This window comes from Anoplopoma fimbria, chromosome 9, assembly GCF_027596085.1.
Source record: "Anoplopoma fimbria isolate UVic2021 breed Golden Eagle Sablefish chromosome 9, Afim_UVic_2022, whole genome shotgun sequence".
In the NCBI taxonomy this organism is placed as follows: Eukaryota; Metazoa; Chordata; class Actinopteri; order Perciformes; family Anoplopomatidae; genus Anoplopoma; species Anoplopoma fimbria.
The window spans coordinates 21661175-21683771 of NC_072457.1; the positions used below are offsets into that span (position 1 = coordinate 21661175).

The 22597-nt window shown below is 40.0% G+C and overlaps 2 protein-coding genes across 2 annotated transcripts in view; one reads left to right on the forward strand and one right to left on the reverse strand.

Moving 5' to 3' along the window:
- s1pr5b (sphingosine-1-phosphate receptor 5b) overlaps positions 1 to 22597 on the reverse strand; it is a 54725-nt gene that overhangs the window by 17581 nt on the left and 14547 nt on the right. The gene's annotated exons all lie outside the window — the stretch shown is intronic.
- On the forward strand, positions 19527 to 22479 carry fdx2 (ferredoxin 2). The gene is made up of 5 exons (XM_054604285.1): positions 19527 to 19752; positions 20077 to 20128; positions 20835 to 20941; positions 21040 to 21127; positions 21232 to 22479. The coding sequence occupies exons 1-5, from the start codon at positions 19566 to 19568 to the stop codon at positions 21386 to 21388; spliced, it is 591 nt and encodes a 196-aa protein (XP_054460260.1). The 5' UTR covers positions 19527 to 19565; the 3' UTR covers positions 21389 to 22479.

Here is a 22597-nt window from a genome sequence, read left to right on the forward strand (position 1 = left end):
AAAATGCCAAACGACTTACAATGCAGAACGATCTCTGTTATCATTACTTTGGTAAGGAGGTTATGTTTCTGGCTTTGTTTGTTTGTTTGTCAGAAGAATTACCAAAAAAATAGCGGCCCAATTTTCACAACATCTGGTGTAAAGGTGTGGCATGGAAGAACCCATTACATTTTGGTTTGGATCCAATCAAGGGACGTATGCACAAATTATGTTTTACTTTCTCTTACATAGAGAGATCATGTTGTTTTGGAATAATTGGAAAAAAATCTATTTGAGTAAATAACTAGTAGCCTAACTAGAAACCTAACAAACATACTCAGTAAATTTACTTTGTTACTTGCACTGGGGGAAACAAAAAAGAAGCTCTAAAATTTTCTATGTAAATTTCCCTGAAATCCTTTCCTAAAACCAACACTGGGAGACTGACTGCCTCTCAACAGAGTGCCAGTTCAGAGGTTTCTCCTGTGTCAGGCAATGTGTCTTTTTATGAGCCCATCTTCTCATCTGTGCTTCATTAACACTGGTTGTGTCGTCTTGTGGTTATGGTTTATGTGGCTCTGATCCCTGGAGCTAACTGCTCCTTAAGCAGTCAACTCCACTGTAAATCTTGAATTTTAGGCAGATCTTGACTCTAGAGAGGGCGTCTGCCACATCAGAGCTTAACTAGTAGGTAATTGAAAGAATTGGAGTCTGGGGAGTTTTTTAATGACGCAGTCATCGGGGTGGCTTACTCGCTTAATGATGCTTATTTGGCTCACATCTGCTTGCTCACTGTAAAACACATCCAATCTGATGAAGAACTGAATGCTGTGTGTTTCATGTAAACAAGAATTGCGACAAAGGAAGAGCAGATGATCATCTTCTTTCCATCTCACTGTCCCTCGAAGCGCCACAACACCTTTCATCTGCTCAGACAGACGTGCTGTGGTGGTTTCTCAGACTCTGTATATACTCGGTATAAAGTACCATCAGCTAACATATGTGGAGCAAACGGCAAGTTAGCAGCAAAAAGCAACAAAAGAAAAAGGCTTTATCTGCCCAGAGAGACTTTATATAAGCTTATATTGAGCAGTGTTTTAACAGCAACTGATTTAGGCAGACCACATGCCTCATTCCCGACTTCAACTCCCTCAAAGTGTTTCACTCCCTGAAAGAATAAGCACATTTTAAAAGTGTGTGGGGAGTCATAAATGACCTTTGACTGTGACCGACATTAAATAGGGAAATGACACTGTGATGGTGTCACTGGATCCTTGGTTTACACTAACAGCACTCTAAGTAATCCAAATCCGTATTTTGCCACTTTAATGATTTGGAATTAATGTCAAGTATATAACATGCTGGTTGACAGACGAGCAGCTACACACTCTTTAAATTATGTCACATCTTCTGCTAATGAACCCTTCAGAGACACATTAGAGAGAAAGAGGGAGAGAGAGAGAGAGAGAGAGAGAGAGAGAGAGAGAGAGAGAGAGAGAGAGAGAGAGAGAGACATTCTCTACATTCTTCCTGTAGAGTAAATTCCTCTTTGTGAGGCTATATGGCCATGGTTAGGTTAAGCTCCTCGCCACTAAGTCTTATCGCTGGCAAACTAACAGATCTTCGCCTGAAAACATTGTTATAAATCACATTGAATTTCGGCTCGTTTTTAACAGCATGACCCAATCTTGACCACAGACCCAAGTGTTTAAGGTTTAGGTCTAAATAGCCAATTTGAGAAGATTGCAGTTGTCTAGTCACACTGTTGATGGGAAAGTAGCAGTGACTCTGAAAACTTTGATTTGCAGCGATACCTTCCTATAGCAACTCCACTGATGGAAATTATGAAAGTTCAGCAAAAGCTAATACCAGGCTTCAGCAGCATGATGCAGGTATAAAGTTACAGTACTTTTAAATCCCTCTTTGTGTTCCCTTGCTGATCCGTCTGGGAGGATTACTTCCTGGTAACTGCATATAGCCAAGGTTTGTTGCTAGGATGAAACACAATAGAGCCTACATATGCCTGCCAGGATATGCTTTGAATTTGACTAGCTTACAATGTTGAAACCTCAAATATGCTTCAGTTGAACTTGAAGGCCCAGCTGCACAAGAATTTAAATAACTTGATTCAATAGAATTGCCATGATCTCTAGATTTGTTCACAAATCTTTTGAATTTTTAACTTGGATTAACTATGACACGTGAAAATGCACTGTTAACCAATATGAAGATATATTCAACTCTGCTAACCTTTAATGAAAACAAAGCCTATGAATCATTTGAACTAAAAGGCATTGTTGGACCCTTTTAAACGAGTCAAAGCAGAGTCAAGCATCAATAAGTTGCTTGAATCAATCATGTGTGAACCTTTTTTTCCATTAGCAAGTGATCTAGCATACTTGTTAACTGTTATCACACTAAAGTAACTATAGCCATTAAGTTAAAGCTATTGTGACAGAATAGTGCTAGCATTTCCGAGAAGCCTAGCATGTTAGCTTGCCAGCTACAGAAGTTCCAACACATCTCTTTCCAACTCGTCACATACTGACACTATGTCAGAATCCTTGGCGTACTCTTCCAAAGCACTGGGTATAGGGCACAGTGACAGTAAACATGTGGTCAGAAATAATCAAAACCATATAATAAGGTTTAGGAAAAACATCATGGTTGGGCTTATGATGCATTCCATTTACCACGAAATCAGATTAAGGGGCTGGGGATGACATCACACCCGAGTTGACTGCGTTCTAGTACAAGACGGAAAAACAAAATGGGTTGTGCACCAGCCAAGTATGCTATTATTAGCAATACCAGTTGATAACAACCCATTACAGCGATAGTTTGAGCATACAAACACTGTAGCAACATGTTCACAGATAGAAGTTGGACAATGTTGTATATATGACTGATATAATGAGACACAGAAAAGAAGAAAAGTATAATACTACAGCTTTTTTACTGTTGATGCGCAAAGCAGCAATCTTGGATTTTGAGGTTGGAGTAGGTGGGGTTCGTCCAACTTTCCGAGTCAGAAATTCCTAGGAATGAGAACTTGGAAGTTCCGACTTCCCAATTCAAATGGAATGCAGCAATGCACCAACTAAGTAAAAATATAAATAAATTCATATAAGAATGGAAAACACGTCATAGACATCACTAAAGTAACTTTGGGACACAAACACAGGTCTCCTGATTGAAAGTCCTGTGTTTGTTTGACCCATCCTTCACACCTCCCACTTCTGTCCTTATACTACGTCATCAATCTCCCAGAGCATTTTCTCTGACTGTCTAATAATGATGTGGAAGGGTTAACATTGTAGTAACGTGTTGGTATTTCACGCCGTGGGAATGAGAAAAGGCTGGAAGTTCACCAACTCTGCGAGTAGCACCTTCTGATTCGACTAGACCTTTAAAATGCATCTACACAGAGCAAAGTCTTGCTGGCAATTTGTGAACCACGATTTCAGCAGTGGATTAGTGACTCTGCAAAGAAAAGCCAAAAATTAAGTGACCGGTGAGCTATTCCATGCTGTCATCATATATGCTAATGAGGCAAGCTGTAATGCTAGCAACTCCCACTACTCTGGATAAACAAACTGTGTTGTTCAGTCCTCCTCCTAGACAACTGGAGCCATTACCAGCCACCGCAGAAACCCAAGGCTCTCTCTTTATTAAAGATTGCCTCCATCCACAGAGGTTTTCATAAGCCCCTCTACTCCCTCCCGCCTCCTCTCCATCCCTTCCTCCTTTTCTTCCCCAATCTCATTCTTTGTGGGTTTTGGGGTTGGCGAGAGCTAGGCGTCACAAAAATTGAGGCCCCCTCTTTTTCATTCTCCCTCTCTCAATTTTTCTCCTTCTTTTTTTTTTCTCTCCTTCCTTCCTTAACTCCCTTTCTCAGTACTGGGTGTTCATGCTTTTAAAAGGGATGGAGGGGGACTTGCCAAAGTACATGTCAGGGAGAAACAATGAAGGAAGGTTAGTTTGAGAGAAAATACAGGAAGCCAAGATGTATGGACTCCAACGGGCCTGTACCCCGGTCAGTGTGAGCCAGCCAGAGGAGAGTGTGGTTTGTGGGTGCGGCCTGCTGGGCTTTCTACCCAGGAACAGAGTGATTTACCTCACACAGGCAGAACCCACTGAACTGAACACACACAGAAACATTCACGCAGGCACTCGCTAGAACAATAATACACACACATTGATAGTCTAAATTCGCCATTTCCTCCTATTCCCCAACTAGATTTCATGAAAGCGTCTCTAATGGTGCAGAAAATTCTTCCCTGTTTCCAAATGTCTGTGTTTGACTTCGGCATTAGATAGATCAGCAGTTAATTAATGGAAACCTGCAAGGATAGATGAGGGTGGAGGGGACAAACGCATTTTATGACCAGTGTGGGAGGACAGATTGACCCCTGTAGATGTCGATGAACGAGCCTTTGTTGATAAAAGTGATGGATGACGTGCTCAGGCTCATGGAGTCTTAGATGGTATCTGTTTTATACAGGACTAAAGAAGGGTCTGGGGGAGATGGGCAAAGAACCACACTCCATTCATCAAGTGAGGAAAAGAAGAAAAAGAGCAAAGCAGAAAGAGATACCAGTGTTTGAACAAAAGCTGTTTATGGAGAGTGCTGCTCCTTACATGGGGCTTTCCATAGAGAGCCTTTCAACATAGCAACATGAAACACTTGATGGAAATGGGAGTTGGTAAGCGAACAAGAGTAATATTGGCACGGGGGAGTAATAGCCATGAGGGAGTGCAGTGTGCGTAACTGGCCTATGCTCCTGGTTTGCGGTTCCTTATGAATCATTAAGAAGAGTTTACAGAAGAATGTCTTGATTTCTCACACATGGACTTTTTATTGTAGCTAGCTGTTGAACAAACTGACAGAGTGAACCTGCTTAAAGCACACATCGTGTTTTTTAATCTGCCTGCTGCTCCTTCTTGCATGCCTGGTATTGTGGTCTCCCATCACGTCTTCATATTGTACACAGATGGCAGAGCTGACCTCTCGTGTAGGAGGCAACTCAAAACAAAAGGGCACAAAGTATTCATCTTCTGTGAGGTGTGGGGAGGGGGGGAGGGGGGACGACTTACATCAGTGAAAAAGCTTTATGAAAAATGCATCTTTCAAAGAACGTCGGCTTGTGTCTCTTCATACTGTGCTCGATGTGTTTGACTGGCAGCCTCTGTGTGCCGCTGACGTTTGGCATTTGCAACAGAGGAGGGAGAGTTTAAGGTGGCAAAGTGCCAACAATCAGGAAACATGATCCAAAGCGACATGCTGTTAGACCAAATAACTCTCCTTTAAACACTCTGCCAGTGGTTCAGGTATTTCAAGATCTGCAGCCTGTACAGTACATGTGAAACAAAATCAAATTTACACCAAATGTTAACTTAGCCTGCATCGAGCAGCTTAACTGACTAATTGTAACTGTGATCAAATCAGTCAAATATGTGAGGAATGAATAATGTTGTTAATTTAATAACAGATTAAAATACATAGAAGTCCTACACCAATCACTACTCGCTCATTTGATTTTTATATAAGCAGGAACATTTGAAATGTAGTGGGGTTCGGATTATTGTTATTATTAACATTATTGTATTATTATTATTAAAAGCTCCTAAAAATTGTTGCATTTGCCATGGATGGATTTATTTTTTACCCCCTAGAGGTTATTTCTACCCCTCAGATTGTCATTGCATAACTCTCACTCTGGTAAGGCAAATTGGAAAAGTTACCTAGGTAAAGTAGGGAACAGAGAAATGATTGAATGTATGCCAAGATAAATTAAATTATTAAAGTTGAAAAATGAGATGGTGAAAGATAATTAGAGGAGTCATTGGATGAATTAAGCTCATTTTTTTCCTTTGGACTAAGAGAAACCCTAGTAGGCTATGTTAGGGGAGGAAATGCCTTGAGGAAGGTGGAAGAGTAATGTGTAATGAATTCTTTCCATGAAGGGAATTTCCACACTCTAGTGGGTTACTATTAGACTTGTCTAAATTGTATATCGTCAATGTCAGTGGAATGTGTGTACCAACCCCCCTCCATTTTCATCTATACAGCCCTGACTATGAGAATACTCCCTCTATTGCAGCAACTTTAATTAAAAACCAGATCACTTAATAGATTTTAATCTGATGACAATGCAACCACAGATTTGGCAGACACTCTTTATGGCTAAACTTCCAGTAAGAATACACTCATGGCATTGTCTCTATTCTTTTCATTTGTTGTCATTTGTAGTTTTTGGGTTGACAGTCTTTACAACATTAAAGTTATCTATTCACTTATTCATACATTAACTTCTTGTCTTTTTTAATCGTATTTTTCTTTATTCTAAAGTTTCTTTATTCTCAGCATTTGTGATCTATAAATAAATTGACATGTCTTGACTGACTTGAGTCAGACTGCTTGTTCGCATGTGTGTACATGCCATATCGTTTTAGTGTGTATGCGGTAATGTGACCAGGTGCTGCCTTACAGCCTGGAGAGATGAGGTAATGTATCAGGATAATTAAAGGACACCTTTAATTATCCTGTACATGTACATACAGTATATGTACATGTGTGTGTGTCAGGGGTTTGTATGCTCATTTCTCTGTCTGTCTGGGTCTGACTTCTTGTTTAGATGTGAATACCGTGGGTGTGAGTGATCATGTCTTGGAACGCTTATGACTAAACCTGCATTGTGCACTGGTTCAGGTACAGTGATAGACACACACAGCAGTGTCTGACACACCTGTTCACTCCACGTCAGCTACTGAAGTGTCTGGTTTTGGTTGTGCTCAAAGAAATAGACTAGGAGAAGAAACCCACATCCCCATTCAACTCAATGTAGCAGGATGGTCAGAACTGCAGCCGTACCATTGCACTCGCGATCGTTGTAGCGGGCTAACTTTCTCATAAACTAAACCCACTTACAGCATGTTGAATACTCACTGAGGTGCGGTTACAACTAAAACGAACAGGGAAGTAGTAACGTCACGAAGTGTAGAGAGCCAGAGTAAATGAATAAAAATTTAACAACTTAACGCTTCATCCACACACTGTAGTCATAGCGTAGGAAAGCATATTGCTTTAGCCAGATGCGTGACAACTTTGTTTGGCTCATTTTCTGTAACCAGTGTAGCATTTCAGCATGGTGGAGTTAACAAGCTAGCTAGCTAACTAGCTGAGAGGCTACTTAGCTTAATGCTACACTGGTTTCAGAAAACAAGCAAAGAGGCAGCACTAGATCTAACAGTTCCTCCACCTCACTCCTCGCAAATCTGGAAAAAGACAAGCTACCGAGCTAACTAGTAAGCAAACAGTCTCTTAAGCTGCATCCTCAACAACATTTTACGGCTCCCCTGACATGTGTTGTCAGATATACAATAAATTATAATTAGCACATTGTAAAGGATGAAAATATTCACAATGTAAAACCCCAGTTAAATATGGTCTAAATGTGAACATTTAAACAACATCTTCATAAGTCAGAGAAAAAACTTTCACTTTTTGAACCTCTTTTCACTGTTGACCTTAGTCTATTTTTCAAACGTCTTTTCAACGTAATAATACTCAGTGGATTTTATGAGGAGAAACTTCTGTATATCCGTGATTAAAACGCACCTATGTCCCAAAAATGCTCATGGTTGTGCACATTTACAGTGTATGTATACATCATAGTTTTGACAGCAAGTGTGTCTGCATGCCTTTATGCGTGTCTGTGACCATGTCATCAGGAAACCTCAGAGTAATAACTCACACAGCCGCGGTGACAAGAGCTGCTGCGATGCCCAGTGCAGATACACCATCCCGGCTGAGGCAACAACGCTCACAGCAGCCCCTTTATTTCCAGGAACAACCGCACAAGACAGTTCAACGGCCACCTGCCAAGACTTTATCATCGCCACCCTGTCCTGGTTTAAACACGTGTGTGTGTGTGTGTGTGTGTGTGTGTGTGTGTGTGTGTGTGTGTGTGTGTGTGTGTGTGTGTGTGTGTGTGTGTGTGTGTCCACACAAGGGAAGGGGTACAGCATGGCCTCTGGTTGGAGATAAAGAGGAAGGAATATGTTTAAAAATTTGTGTCATATAGAGGTTACAGCGAAGGAAAAGCTGTATGTATGTAGGTATTAATCATTTTCCCTCAGTGAGCATGTTCTTTTTGAAATGATAGGTCGCGTAATATTCATTTACTTCAGAAATCATTTCAAGTTAATTTAAGATGTTCTGTTGATCATACCTCATGTAATATATTTTTTTTTCCATCAGGCATGTCTGGTCTGAAAGCACTTGTAATGAGAGTTTGGTACCAATTTGAACTAGATGACCTTTCCTGAGTTTGACCCAGTCAGGCCTTTTCTCTTCTTTCATCTCATAAATCTGTCAGATCATAATACTCCTCCAGACTGCTGCACAAACCCCTGAGATGTAAAAAAAAAAAGAAAAGAAAAACGAATGAGGGCTTTGTTTAAGTTTGCTTATCTTGAAACATCACAGCTCGCTTTCAGCTCGGAGAAACTAATCTTCAACCACAGCAGAGTTCTCGGTGCAAACACCAACATCAGCGCAAAGACTGAGATTAAATCTGAAGCGCAGAAGACAAAATCTTCCTCCTGTAGCTCGCTCAAGCTCTGTCGGCACCACAGGTTTCGTTTACAGACTGTAAAACAAATTCACCGAGGAGCTGTTTGTGTGCAGAACTTATCGTTCTTTTTTGGGATTCTCCAGACCATTGCAAAACAGACCTGTTAGCATGAGTTGCTTTTATTGTTCTTTAGACCCACATTAGGTTATGTGCAACTTGAGATTTCAAATTACCTAAATTGATTAACCTAAATTACAAATCCTATTTTCTCACTTATTTCTAGTGGTATTTAGTTGCTTCATTGAAGTTACATAAAAAAAATTGAACAGCAACGTAGCCGTCCCAGTGATCCCTTTATTTATATAATTACCAGAAACTAGCCCCAGTTTCATTCAGAAAACTGTAGTAACTTCCTTAATAAAGTAATTAAAAACTGCCCGTAGATTTAAGATTCAGACTGTTAATATGTTTAAATGTGTGATTAAACTTTCCAGTTTTTTCAGGCAAGTGTGTGTATGGTGGTAAGAGGCACATTCAAGACTGGCCTACACCACGTCCTGAGTTGTCACTTCTCTCTGCTGTTCAACGATAAAGCCCTGAGCTCCAGATGATAACACCCAGGAAGGAGACGGCAACCCCAACATGTGCAATACACACATGCATGCCAAGAAAAACATACTACATTATAAGATCCACATACCACATCACACCCTTTGGATAACAGGATAAACCATTTACAATACATCACTGTAAATTATATGAAAGTTGGGAACAGATGCGGCTCTTTCAAAAGCTCATTATTCATTATCACCATATTCAATCAGTGATTTCGCTGTTTTTACCTCAATACATTTGAATGCACATGTTGCAAAAACTAAAACAATATTTGAGCCACACGCAAAATGGGTTCTGTTTCTCATACTCTTTTGGGCTATTTTTAATCAGCAAGCAGCACTGATAATAATGTTTAGACTGGCTTCCAAAAACAAATAAGTTGTCCTTATGTTTTGTTTTGGTCACACAGTGAATGAGGGATGGGGGTTCATTTGAGAGGCAGGAGCAGAAAGGGAGAACAGGCACAATAAAAAAGACAGAATAAAGTAAGCCAGTACAAGCAGAAATGATTTACTGACTGAGTCTCGACGTTTCTGATACCAGAGTGACGCTTTTCCTTGGAAAGGAGAAGATAAGATTTCAACTGTAGCTTACAAATTGAATTAGTAATCATAGAGTCTAGAGCATGTACATCCTGATGCCAAACATGGCATGTATTTTTGGTCTTCTCGCAAGTTCCATTATTGTTTTTAGCAGTGTAAAGACAGGAAAACAAAGCACTTCATTAAAAGGTAGAAAGGGAGAAAACTTTTGTCATTGAAAGGCTCCAGTAAACTGTATAACTTTATGATTTGTTACCATTTCTGTCCTTTTTGAGCCTGAGGTAGAAAATGTAGCTGTAGAAGGAAGTGGAAGGAGTTATTAAAGGTGCTAAATTCGAAGTTTAGAGCATATTCATTGCCTCTTAACAGCTCTCACCAAGGCGACAGCAGAACCGGCAACTTGCAGCTAACAGTGTTAACAGTGAAAACAATGGCAACAGTGCCGACATAGCTAACAGTGTCTACCTGAGCCAATGTGGCACGCTCACATGCACAAAAAAAGCACTAAAAAGCATGCAAGTCCATCCCGGATATGTTAACAATGCAAGGAGAAGCCCGGAAAACATCACACACAGATGGGCCACTTCATTTTCTGCTCCGGTATATATTTCTCCTATATCTCTTTACATAGAAATAGATGTCTACTGATATATTAATTATTTGAGTTTCGTATGGAGAACCTTTTAGAGATGCCTGTGTTTTAAAGATGGTAGCTCAACAATAAAAAGAAAAAAAGTGTCAATAGAGATGCTCACTTTATCCAAACAGGCAAACATGAGTTTGAACTGACAATGTGGGTTATATCAGTGCTCAGCTAGATGCTGAATTAGAACTAAGTGGGATCTTGTATGTGTACACCCCTGTGTGTGCCCTTTTTTTTTTTATTGAATGAAAATGACCTCTAAATGTAGAAGCAAACAGACCCAACATTATCTAAGGGCTAATCATTCATTTTGAAATATACTGGTGAAATATAAAGACAATTTATAGCTGCAATGAAAAGTTGTACTTGGATCCTGTGGAGTGAAACAGAGTCCAGTTTGTCGTTGAGTTAACACCTCTCAGTCCCCAGAGAGACATTGTACTCTGTCTTGGACTAAATGTTTCACAGAGGCCATGTCTGGATCATGCTGGGTCAATTACCATCGCAGTTACCGCCATAATTCAATAACAACACACACACACACACACACACACACACGCAGGGAGGAAGTCAATCATTTTAATTTTGACTAAAGTGCATGCAGGCACATAAATATGCATTCACAGAGGCAGGCACCCACACACACACAAACACAAACACACACTCTCCGTCCCACTAAAAGTCATCTTTACCTGCTGTCAACACAGAGTGAGAGGAAGCCTGGAGCTAGTCTCCCTCCCCAAGGACCCTATCAATCTTCCCGCTGCCACGACAACAGTAGAAGGCCTGTGGTTGGTTCCAAGTCCCTGGAATGCAGTCGTTTCTGCGGAAACCACGAAGTGATTGACAGGTTAGCTTGCTGTAATAAATTGGAAAGCTTTGATAGAGACAGAGGGGGAAAGGGGACATGATACACTGTGAACAAAACAACTGATGCGTCAGCTTTTTTAAAGGATAAGCCTGATGATATTCTGTATTTAGCCACGACGGCGTGTGGATGGTATTGTTTTCACCTTGTGAGTCATCAACTCAAAATAGGGTCCCGGAGACAACTACTGTAGCGGGAACTTCCACATAAGCAGATTTGAGTACTTTGCCAGGTGTCTGTTTGTGGACAGATTTTATCTCCACAAATACCAGCATCACAACCGTGCAAAAATGCAGTCGCTAAGCTACGGCCCGGTTTAAAGATGGATGTTTTCCTAGCAGAAGGGTGGCAGAAGTAGGAGAGTAGGAAGTGGCAACAATGATCCTTCTAACAAGAATTGGTTGTATTAGGCCAAAGCTGGACGTAGTCTGATTTTTGTGACAGAGACCCTTAACATAAGAATGAGCCACAATGTTGCAATGGATAACATGTTGCTTTATTACCATGAACACAGGCAGATTATATTGAGTCAATCCAGCATCCACGAGCTGCTGCTGTAAATGCTCACTAGATTACCCAATGTGTATCCATCCACTGCTGAAACTAGTCCCCCAACAAAGCACTACTTCCTCCCGTTTGAGTAACTCACTACTGACTACAGCTCCCAGCTGTCGGAAGAGATAACTGAGTCTTTCTTCAAAATGACATCTTCAGTAGGACAGAATGGGACTGGTGCCACGGAAAGAGCATTGAAGTCAGAGAGTATTGAGAGATCAAGTAGTGCGTTTTTTGGTTTTGGTCCTTTCATGGGGTTTAATGACAATAAGAAGAGTACAGAATAACACTAGCCTCGTCTTTTAGTTTCAATTTAAATCGGCAAAATAATTCCATAATCTCTCACAAGCTCTATTACATGCCTGCACCACCACGTAACGGCTGTGAGATCAGGCAGCTCCATTAAGTAGCTGTTCTTGAGCACGATTGTGTTTTAATCTGACATGAAAAATGTTGATTTCAGATTAATATACAATATTTAATAAGTCTCCAACAAATGCATAGTATAAGGTTTGCTAAAATCTACATTTTAGCAAATTATTCATCTTTAAAAAGAAAAAGAAATTTGTATATATTTTGTATTTTTATGGGAACTAAATTCTAGATTATCAATAGCCTTATCCTTTAAATGTGAGAAAATTGGACCAACCCATACCATAACATATATCTTGCTTCGAATGGCCATTTTATCTATATGTGTGTTTACACTGATACACATTCCACATACTTTTCTACCAAATTTAGCATTAAAAAAACCTTAATTGGAATGGACCTATGACTTCCTTGGTTTGTTTGGATTTGTTGACATGATTCGTTGCACCTCCATGACCTCCCAAGTCTTTGACCTCTCCCTGCAGCCTTTCTCTATCTGGAGTCAAAGGTCAACAGTCAGCGGTCAACGCTGTCTGTCACAGGCCAGACGGTAATCGCTCAGACAACAGACTGAAACCACTACACCACATCCAGACCTAAAGCTAAAACAAACACTACCTCGCTGGCTGCTGTGCTGTTTTTAGTTTGTAAAATAAAGGTCATTAATTACCCAAAGAACTCAATACATCCTTGAGCCCTGGGGAGGCTTAAGGCATGTAGCATCGTATTAGTTTCTGCACGTAAACTAGTGACACACAATAGAGAAAGTGACCCAGACACATAAACATCATGAGTTGGCCGAAAAAGCCATAATACCAGCTCCCGGTCGGCTGTGTTTACTCACATTGATGGTAAATTTCCATTTTTTCTGGCTGAGAAACATTCCCACACAGCTGAAGCATGAAAGGGCATACGGGCACTTTTTTTTTTTACCTGTTTCATGTTAGTTACTCAGAAATTTGTGTGAGTCATCTGAGAGGCAGGAGTCACGACAGCACTTGCATGATGCAGCTCATATGCACAACCGCAGGTATCGTGCATTGAAACTCAAACATGATTATAATGACAAGTTCAGATTAACTGGAACTCCGTTACAGTGGTTCAGACATGCCCCGTTGTCAATACATCTTCTTTAAGGGTCAAACTCAGCTGGATCGGCAGCTGTAAAGTTCCTAGCAGTGTTCTAACACAAGATGTTGTTTTAACATTTTAAGAAAGCTCATGGTCTCATTAAGCCGGGCACAAAGGCAAAAGGAACATTGGGGCTGTAAATGCTGGCAGATGCTGGCACCGGGCTTCATCGTTCAAAGCAGCTTTAATGGCAATGTTGTTTTTTACACATCACTTTAAACAATTTGCTTTGCTGCACGACCTTTATTGTGTTTGTACAAAGTTATTCAATCAATGTGATGGCCTGAACTGTGCCAGCATACCATCATATGTTACCTAAAGTAAGAGTAACTTTCTTTCAAAAAGGTGTCCTTGTTATGAGCTGTTTCATGTAGAAACTATTTTCTTTCAAACATACTTCCTGAATAAAACTTCTCCCTTGAGATTAAAAGATGAAGCGAAATTTGAACTTTTTCTTTCCTCATCGTTTGTGAAATGACAAAGGAATACACTGCTCCATCACTAGGTCATTTTGTTTTGAAGATCTCATCAGAGGGCAGTGAAATTGCCATTTAAACCTCATCAGTGGATGCAGAATGTGCATGAGCTTTTTGAGATTTTCAGGCTGTAGGTCGCAAATGAGAACTCATTTGAAGAATTGATTGATTCAAGCATCAGTTCTTGTCATTCTTCAACACAGGGTTGCACAACAAAATGCTGCTGTATCGTCAAAACAAGACCAAACAAGCAGTGCATTCCTGTAGTGCAGTTTTTTGCCAAACATGTTCCAGTCACAAAAACTAAAAAGACACGAATTAAGACCAAAATGTAGCAAAGTTAATAATAGTTATCGACCTCTTTGCCATTAGTGCTTGTCCCCTGATTAATACATCACACAAAGCATTTTATATTAGACATGACTTAAAACAACCGATAAACAACAATTTCACCATTTTTATGCATTTATTTTAAGTAGAGATTATTTGGGTATTAGTTTTTGTATCTTTGTGAGGACCCGTTTCCGCTGTGCACCACCTTTCAAGAGTGAAAGCACCTCACTTTCAAAGTGTAAAAGTGGTGGGCGTTAGAAGAGCATGTTGTTCCACTTCTTTTCCTCCTTTTTGGGGATCTGGTTCATGAGATCTTCCAGCTGGAACCTCATGGAGGTCTCTCTTTCCACTCCTGCTCCTTGTCCTCACTGCTCTGTCTCCTAAATCTATCTAATCTAAATCATCTATTGTTCTGGTTTTGATTCTCTCAATATAGAAAAACACAAATTTCACCTTTTCTATAAAACAACTTTCAACACATTGACTCAAGTACAAAAAAACACTTTCCCGCAAGTAATGGCGCTGTCCTTTGTTAAGCTTTTCCCGCGATAGCATCACTCTGTTTAGGCCATTAACCATAAATATGCCCGTTTCGCTACATATAATTACAAGGAAATAACTTCTTGACTGAAAACTGCTTCATAACGTTAAGTTCACAGTGAATTCACAGGTTTCTCAGTGTTCCTGTGTTAACTTTTCCCACCTGCTACTCAACACCACACCAGTCCGCTAGCATTAGCATGTTAGCCTTCAGCCTTCATCTCTATCTAAAGAACGTTCTCACAAACGTAACACTGATATGGGAACAGGTGCAACCGATCTCATGAGTTAGCTACATGTTCGTATCTTAATCTCTAGCATGTACAATCAATTTAAGGCATATTTACCGATCTGTGTCAAAGAAAAGAATAGACACACATGTTGAGCTGCGGTGGCGGGAATATTTATTCCTCCTCGGTGTGCCTGCAATACCATTTAATGCCACCCAATTGTAATGCGCCCCCTAGCGGCCTGGATTGCAAATAGCAGTGTAGTGACTTAATATGCAATGAAATTGCCTGAATGATGAAATGAATGAAAATAAATAACAGGGGTGTCTGTTTTTCTATTGCATCAATTCTACCTATTTTTTTTTTTACTTCTCTTAACTTATTTCTAAAGTAAGCTGCTTTCAATGCTCTACACAACCTTCACACCTGCATTGCTCTTCCAGTGACCTGAGGAAGAGATGAATTGGAGGTTCAACCTCCCTGGAGTTAAACTCCATGTCTTCCAGCATTGTTTTCTATTGGGCTTCAGTGTTTTTGTCTACTTTTTCCATCTTGTTATCCCTTGCTAAGTGCACTTTCAGTTGTCACAGTGAATTCCTCTCTAACTCAAACTGGCGTCTGAGTGAGAAATGTGTCTGAAAAAAACATATCCAGTACATGTATCAATTTCCAATGAATCCTAAAATATGGCAAAGAAATTACACTGAAACAGGGATATCCTTTTACATGAGTATGTGTCAGTTGGGAAACAATTTTCTCAAACTCTGGTGTTTCTGTAGCAATTTGACTAGTTATGTATTGAATAATTTTATCTTGATCTGTGTTGGTTACACTGTTTATTTTTTTTGCCCTGATCAACAAGGCCTAAAAAAAAAATAATTTCATACATATTCTGATAGGCCAGTTTGTCCTGAAAAAAAGAAGTGTAAATAACATGACTGGGCATTCCAGTTTAGAGGTTTTACATTCAATATTTCATAAGGAAACCAGGCCCACCAAAAATAAAAGGAAAAATGAAGTGTCTTAGTATGTAGCTAGTACAGAGTCTTGCATAAGATATAAATACAGTTATAGAAGTTGGAATAGTGTTTGTATCTTATTTAGTTTTTATTTGTATTTATTTATTTATTTATTATACTTCTTCTCTTCTTATAAATTGTAGCACATTACAAAGAGAATAAATAGAGAATATGGAAATGAGTATAACTTTAAAAGTGGAAACAATATGTTTTATAGTAGAGGTTGGAGCATCTAATAAAGCATTATAAGAGGAAATTAATTTTGAAGTCTTGAGTTGCACAGGGTTTAAAAAAACACCCATCCGACCTCCATCTAACTGTAAGCTGACTGTTCCCAAAGGAGGGCAGTAAAACAAGTGAAATCAAAAGAAACAGCTGCTGTCATTCAACCCGACGGCCGAATATAGATCATCATGACTGATGATATACTTACAGTAAAGCCAGAAACAACATTAAAAAGGGGAACTAAAACACGCAGGCAGACGGTGAGCAGCGATGCAGGAGACATTTGCATATATATACAGTATATATATATATATATATATATATATATATATATATATATATATATATATATATATATTAAAACTTTCCGACTTAGTTCAGTATATTCAATTCATTTACATCAGGAACCATGTACAAAAATACATTAATCTCAAAAAAGAGAGAATATGCTTTGTACCAGATTTAGCTACTAGCTAAATTCCATCTGTATACATACATATTACATACATAAGTCATACAAAGTTGTAAAAACAGTTAATGCTAAAAAAAAAGAAATCTGTGCAGGTTTTCAGATTGACAGTGAGAATCCCCCGGTCTCCCCTATTTACAGCAGCAGGACTGTGTGTATGTGTGTGTTTGCCTCAAAATGAATTACAGTGCCCATGTTCCTCGTCATAAAAGAACACATAATCTGGTGTAACTGTGACAAGGTTCAGTTCTGTTGTTGTTATCAGCAAAAGTGGGAAAAGTTTAATAACTAAAAAATAAAAATGGGCACGCTGGTTGGATTGTATGTCACCCAGAGGACTGCTGGGAAATGTTGTGTTTTTCCACGTTGCATCTGTCCTTGGATACATAAAGTGTATATAGTACACATGGCGTACTCTGGGGAGATTCACATACATCGCTATATCACTGCTAAAATGTCAACACGTGCTGTTGCTGCTGGCCTCTGGGTGAGCGACATACTGTATTTTAACTGCGTGTGTGTTACATTTATATGTCTTTCTTAAGAACTAAAGTACATCAGAGTGAGTGTCTTAAGGAAGTATGAGTGTGTATGCGGGGTTGTATGAGTTATTGTACTGCCTAGTCTTTAGGGAGTGATGGGAGTATAATCAGAAGGAACAGCTAGGGGCCACTTCATATCCAAGTCAAGCATTAAACAACCTCCACCCACCACACCCCTGCACACACACGCACCCACACACACCTGCACAATCCCAGGACTAGAGGGACAAAGATACACTAAGTGCTCCAAAATTCACAGACTTCGCAGACACAGAGGTAAACTCTCCCTGAACACGAATCCGGTGCAGTGTGTGTGTGTGTGTGAGAGAAAGAGTGAAGGTATATTTATGAAAGTGTAAAAGTGTTTCATTATGTGGATTTGGAGTATATAAAGTGCAATAATCTAAATGCCAGTGAGTTGACTTCCAGCACTCCCTATAAAACAAAAAACTAGACATGAGAGGGCCCCATTTACTTTTTATGGCCATGGAAAGAACCTCTGCAGCCAGATCCAGATGGGGGGTTAGTCTACATCTTAAAACCCACTTTGAGAGTGGCTTTCCCCCGAAGCACAGATCATTACGAGATACTGAAGGAAAGATAAGAAAAGAAACAAAAATATAGTGCTATTATATTATAGTGCGCTAGAGCTTATAAATCACATGTCAGATATCAACATGGTGCTCCTCAGTGGGAGTTTACTCTGTCAAGAGATTATATGTATAATAGCTCCGATTTATTTTAGGATAACTCCTCTCCAAGTGGATGTCAAGGATGGGGAGGTACAGTAAGAAATAAGACAGAGTGCATGAGCTCTTCCCCTCTCTCTAGTCATAACATCTCTCCTCTGTCTTCACACACCACTAGTCTCCGACATACAAAACAGTTTCCGCTACCAGCCTGCATTCAATTTCTTATCGAACTTTGTCTTCCTCTACAGCACACATAAACATGGCAGAACATGTTGTGTGATATCAGCGAGTATGGAGCTTAGCAGTGAATGGGCCTTTTTCAAAATATGAAATGTACTTTGATTCTTTTGACCTATGGGCAGACCTGCTACCTTAACTTTAACAGGCTTAGCCTGGTCCGAGCTGCAAAAGGAATCAAATGTAGTATGCTGATGTAAAAAGATATCAACAATACCACAATGTCAAAAAACACACCATTATAAGTAAAAGAAGAGCATTCAAATTTGATCAATGTTAGATGAACAAATATGCAATGTCATCATCACATAACACCAAAACCGTAAAAGTGTGGAAGCATTATTGCAAAAGGATTATCTGAATATTGAGGTAAGAAAAAGTACTCATTATGCAAAACAGCACCTTTCAAAATGTTATATTTTTGTTAATGTTACATTCCTGGATTGTTATGATTACTTGTGCATTAACATGCCAGAAGCATTTTAGAAATGTAGTTGGTCATATGGAGCCAATTTCAAATATTGTAGGTTTTGGGTCTAACGATCTGTAACAACAAACCATTTTCAATGATCATATGTTTTGCATGTAAAAAGTATAATTACTAACTAAATCTTTCAGATAAATGTAGTAAAATGTATTACATGAACCTTTGAAATGTAGTGAATGAGAAACAGAAAATGGAAACACTGCTAGTGCTACTAACTGATACTGCATACAAAACACATGATTTTGTATGCAGTATACAGTACAGTATTTCATACCATATGTATTTTCTTTTTGTATTCGTTATAGTATTGTGATTTTTTTTTTTAATATTATATAGGTGGAGGCTTCAAATAAGCCCAGTGGGCTTTCTGCCTCTTCCTGCACTGTAATATAATTTATCAATGTTGTGTTTTTTATATTTTTCAATTGTGCAAATAAACTAAACTAAACTAAACAAAAAAAAATGATAATCTTAATTATGATTAGAATGCCCTACAGTTATAATGAGCACCATCTCGATCAGCTACAACATCACAGTGGCCTACTGCTCATGTGTTTTGATCTGAGTTCTTCTTCTTCTTCTATGAGTCCCCCCTATATGATGAGCGTTGTGTGTGTGTGTGTGTGTGTGTGTGTGTGTGTGTGTGTGTGTGTGTGTGTGTGTGTTGTCACCTGTGTGTGTGTGTGTGTGTGTTGTCACCTGTGTGTGTGTGTGTGTGTGTGTGTGTGTGTGTGTGTGTTGTGTTGTGTGTGTGTGTGTGTGTGTGTTGTCACCTGTGTGTGTGTGTGTGTGTGTGTGTGTGTGTGTGTGTGTGTGTGTGTGTGTGTGTGTGTGTGTGTGTTGTGTGTGTGTGTGTGTTGTGTGTGTGTGTGTGTGTGTGTGTGTGTGTGTGTGTGTGTGTGTGTGTGTGTGTGTGTGTGTGCGTGTGTGTGAAGAAGCAGCGCCCTCTGCTGTCCGCAGCAGCGCATCACAGCTGACTCCAGCGCTCTCTTCCCATTGGCCGCTCTCTCCCACGTGACCAAAACAGAAACATGGCGGCCGCAGCGGCTGTCCGGTCGCGCGTGGGTCTGACTTTGAGGCTTTCTCGAGCTTTACCGGACTGTAGCACGTGTCCCTTCTACAGGTTGAAGGGCTGCGCGAGCGGTGCGGGTAGTCTCGAGAGGAGGGGCTCGTTCGACAGCTTCCGGACCATAAACCGACACCTGCAGACCAGCATAGGTGAGAGGAGCAGCCCGCTGACACCGCAGCCCCCAGAGGACCGCGTCTCCTCTCAGGGCTCACTGTTTACAGAGTTGCTTGTTTTGCATTCAAGATTTCAAGCTTTAGTTGATGCCTTTAGAGTTTGGCCTGCAGGAGGGCAAAGGTTATCCGGCAGGCAGGGGTCAAAGGTCAGCTCAATAACACTTGTGTAACTTGACTTCCACATGCGACAAGTGAAACATTGTCAACATCCGGGACCGTCAGGAGGAGCTGACGTCACTGTGTCTCCAGAAACACGCACACTTCTGATGTTCCTGCCTCTGTTTGGTTGTTTCTCCAAAGGTCTTTACCACAACGAGGAGGGCAGGTCCAATGCTGAGGACCCCGAGGATGTGTGAGTTAACAAGGGACTGTTTATTGGGGATTGATGTGTTATTCATTGATATGTTATTCATTGATATGGTATTCAATGATATGGTATTCAATGATATGTTATTCTGTTATTAATCAATTCACACGTTTTACTTAAAACATTGAAACTGCGAAGTTAGTCAGTGGAGGCTACTTTAAATCTGCAGTGAAAAACAGCTTAAATAGTTGCTGAGTCATGCTGAACTTGCAATGTTTATATATTTTGTTGGACCACATCCTGAACATGGACTGGCACTGAACAAATTGTACTTTAAACCAGCAGCCTGCATATTATGCATATGCTGCATTTGAGGAACACATTGTCCCGAGAAATTATTATTTTAAGGGTACACATTAAAGTACAACATTTTATATTCTTAGTAAACGATTTGTGGGACACCGATCAACTGCAGAGCTTGTAGTTTTAACCCTGGATCCTCCTGTCCACCTGTCAAAGTGTCCTTCGGCAGCGACCCTGAACTCTTGAATGCTCCCGATATAGTGGGACTTTGTCCTGCTAAGTAAAATAAGTGAAATGTAATTGCAGTGCATTTACCATTTACAAAATACTAATCGTAATTCATGTGCAAATAATATAGAAAGACCTACTTTTTCAAATCCTTGCCAGATGGGCTCACATGTATGATTGTTAATAAGGTTAAATAGTTTTTAAATCGCTGCTGTTTCAGGGTGAACGTGGTGTATATAGATCGGTCAGGCCAGAGGATTCCAATTAAGGCCAAAGTGGGAGATAATGTCATGTATCTGGCTCAGAGGCATGGAATTGAACTGGAAGGTGAGCACTTGCACAATTAAAGCTGTTTCTTAAATATTTAATTGAAGCATGACTTCAAGATGTTTATTGCTCATTATTTGTGTGTCTCTTTTATTAAGGAGCGTGTGAGGCATCACTGGCCTGCTCAACGTGTCACGTCTATGTGAGTTCTTCCCATTTCGACAAACTGGCAGAGCCCGAAGAGAGGTAGGTCTGCTACCAATGGCATTGTCCTTAACGACAGGCAAATGTGTGCGATTTGGCACAAGGTAGAACGCTGTAAATTTATGACACAAATCTTGGCGTTCTAGTGAGGATGACATGCTGGACATGGCGCCCATGCTTCAGGAGAACTCCCGGCTGGGATGTCAGATCATTCTCACCCCAGAGCTTGAAGGCATTGAGCTCACCTTGCCCAAAGTCACCAGGAACTTCTACGTGGACGGCCATGTGCCCAAACCTCACTGAGAAGAGGGGCGCTTGCCGAAAGTTGGAGAAAAGTGACGGAGGTGACGCCGCAAGCTTGACGGCGTGGGTGCTGGTTGAGCGATGGGACGACCGCGGAGGGATGCACGGCTAGGATAGTAGAGTCCTTAGCAACTCCCAAGACTTATCCCCGACTGACAATTTCCAAAGTAAACCAATGACAGGACAGGCCTGCAGATGACATCAGGCAGAGCCAAACACTATTTAAGCCTCACTTAAGGTGAAATTAATGGTTACTTCCAAAAACAAACACACACACTGTGATGGTTTAACAGACGATGTATTTATTTATGTGGACTGTTCTCAGGCCAGCATCAAGAGGCCATTCAATCTCACAAACTGTTCTTTGCTAAAACACCAGACAATTTAAGATACATCTCATGTTTTTTGTCATACATTACAGATTTAAGTTTCAACAAAGTTCATCTTTGTGTTGTTCAATGGAACATTCCTTGTTACAGCTCGTATACGCACAAGTATTACAAGATTATGTTCTCAGTCATTTCTTTCACTCTGATTCACTAGATATTGTATGCATAGCATTTACTTAATTTTTTTGGTGCAAGGTTCATGTGGAGTTCTTGTGATGGTTTATCAATATGTACCCACTGACTAAACTTCAGAGTCATAGACCTCTAAAATGTTTTCTTCTGCATGGTACTGAAGCCAGACACAGAAGAAGACATTTATCATAATGTGTGTTTCAAAGACAACCATGCTTGAAGCTGAAAGGGTGGGCTCTCAACAAAGTAAGGCAGAATTTAGATTTAGTCACTATGAACATTGCAAAACATATTTAGGCAAAATTTAGTTTCAAGTGCCGGATGGAAAATGCATTTTAAAGCCCTTCCTCTCAGCTTCAGGTGTTCTTTGATTCACAGCAGAATGGAGCTTGAGACAAGTGTGTTTTGGAGCTGGTGAGCTTAAGGTTACCTTGGAATGAGTTTTACCACATCTACCATTTACTTGTTAAAAGTCTACTGTACTTGTCCTTACGCACAAATGTAAGTCAACTGTGTATATCATGTATTAGACATTACAAATATTTAAAGTTGTGCAATAAAACGTTTTTAAACAGAATTTTTTGAACACTGCCCTCATTACCCAGCGACCTACCTGTCAACACTACAAGGACTCAAAGGGGACAAAAAGTATCTTTACATTGTACTGAAATAATCGAAGCTTGTTCAT

Excerpts from the sequence above, each read along its gene's own strand:
- fdx2 (XM_054604285.1), top strand. The coding sequence starts at position 19,566 with ATGGCGGCCGCAGCGGCTGTCCGGTCGCGCGTGGGTCTGACTTTGAGG. Across the intron at positions 20,942-21,039 it reads GCATGGAATTGAACTGGAAG|GAGCGTGTGAGGCATCACTG; the intron begins GTGAGCACTTGC and ends TCTTTTATTAAG. Across the intron at positions 21,128-21,231 it reads CTGGCAGAGCCCGAAGAGAG|TGAGGATGACATGCTGGACA; the intron begins GTAGGTCTGCTA and ends TTGGCGTTCTAG.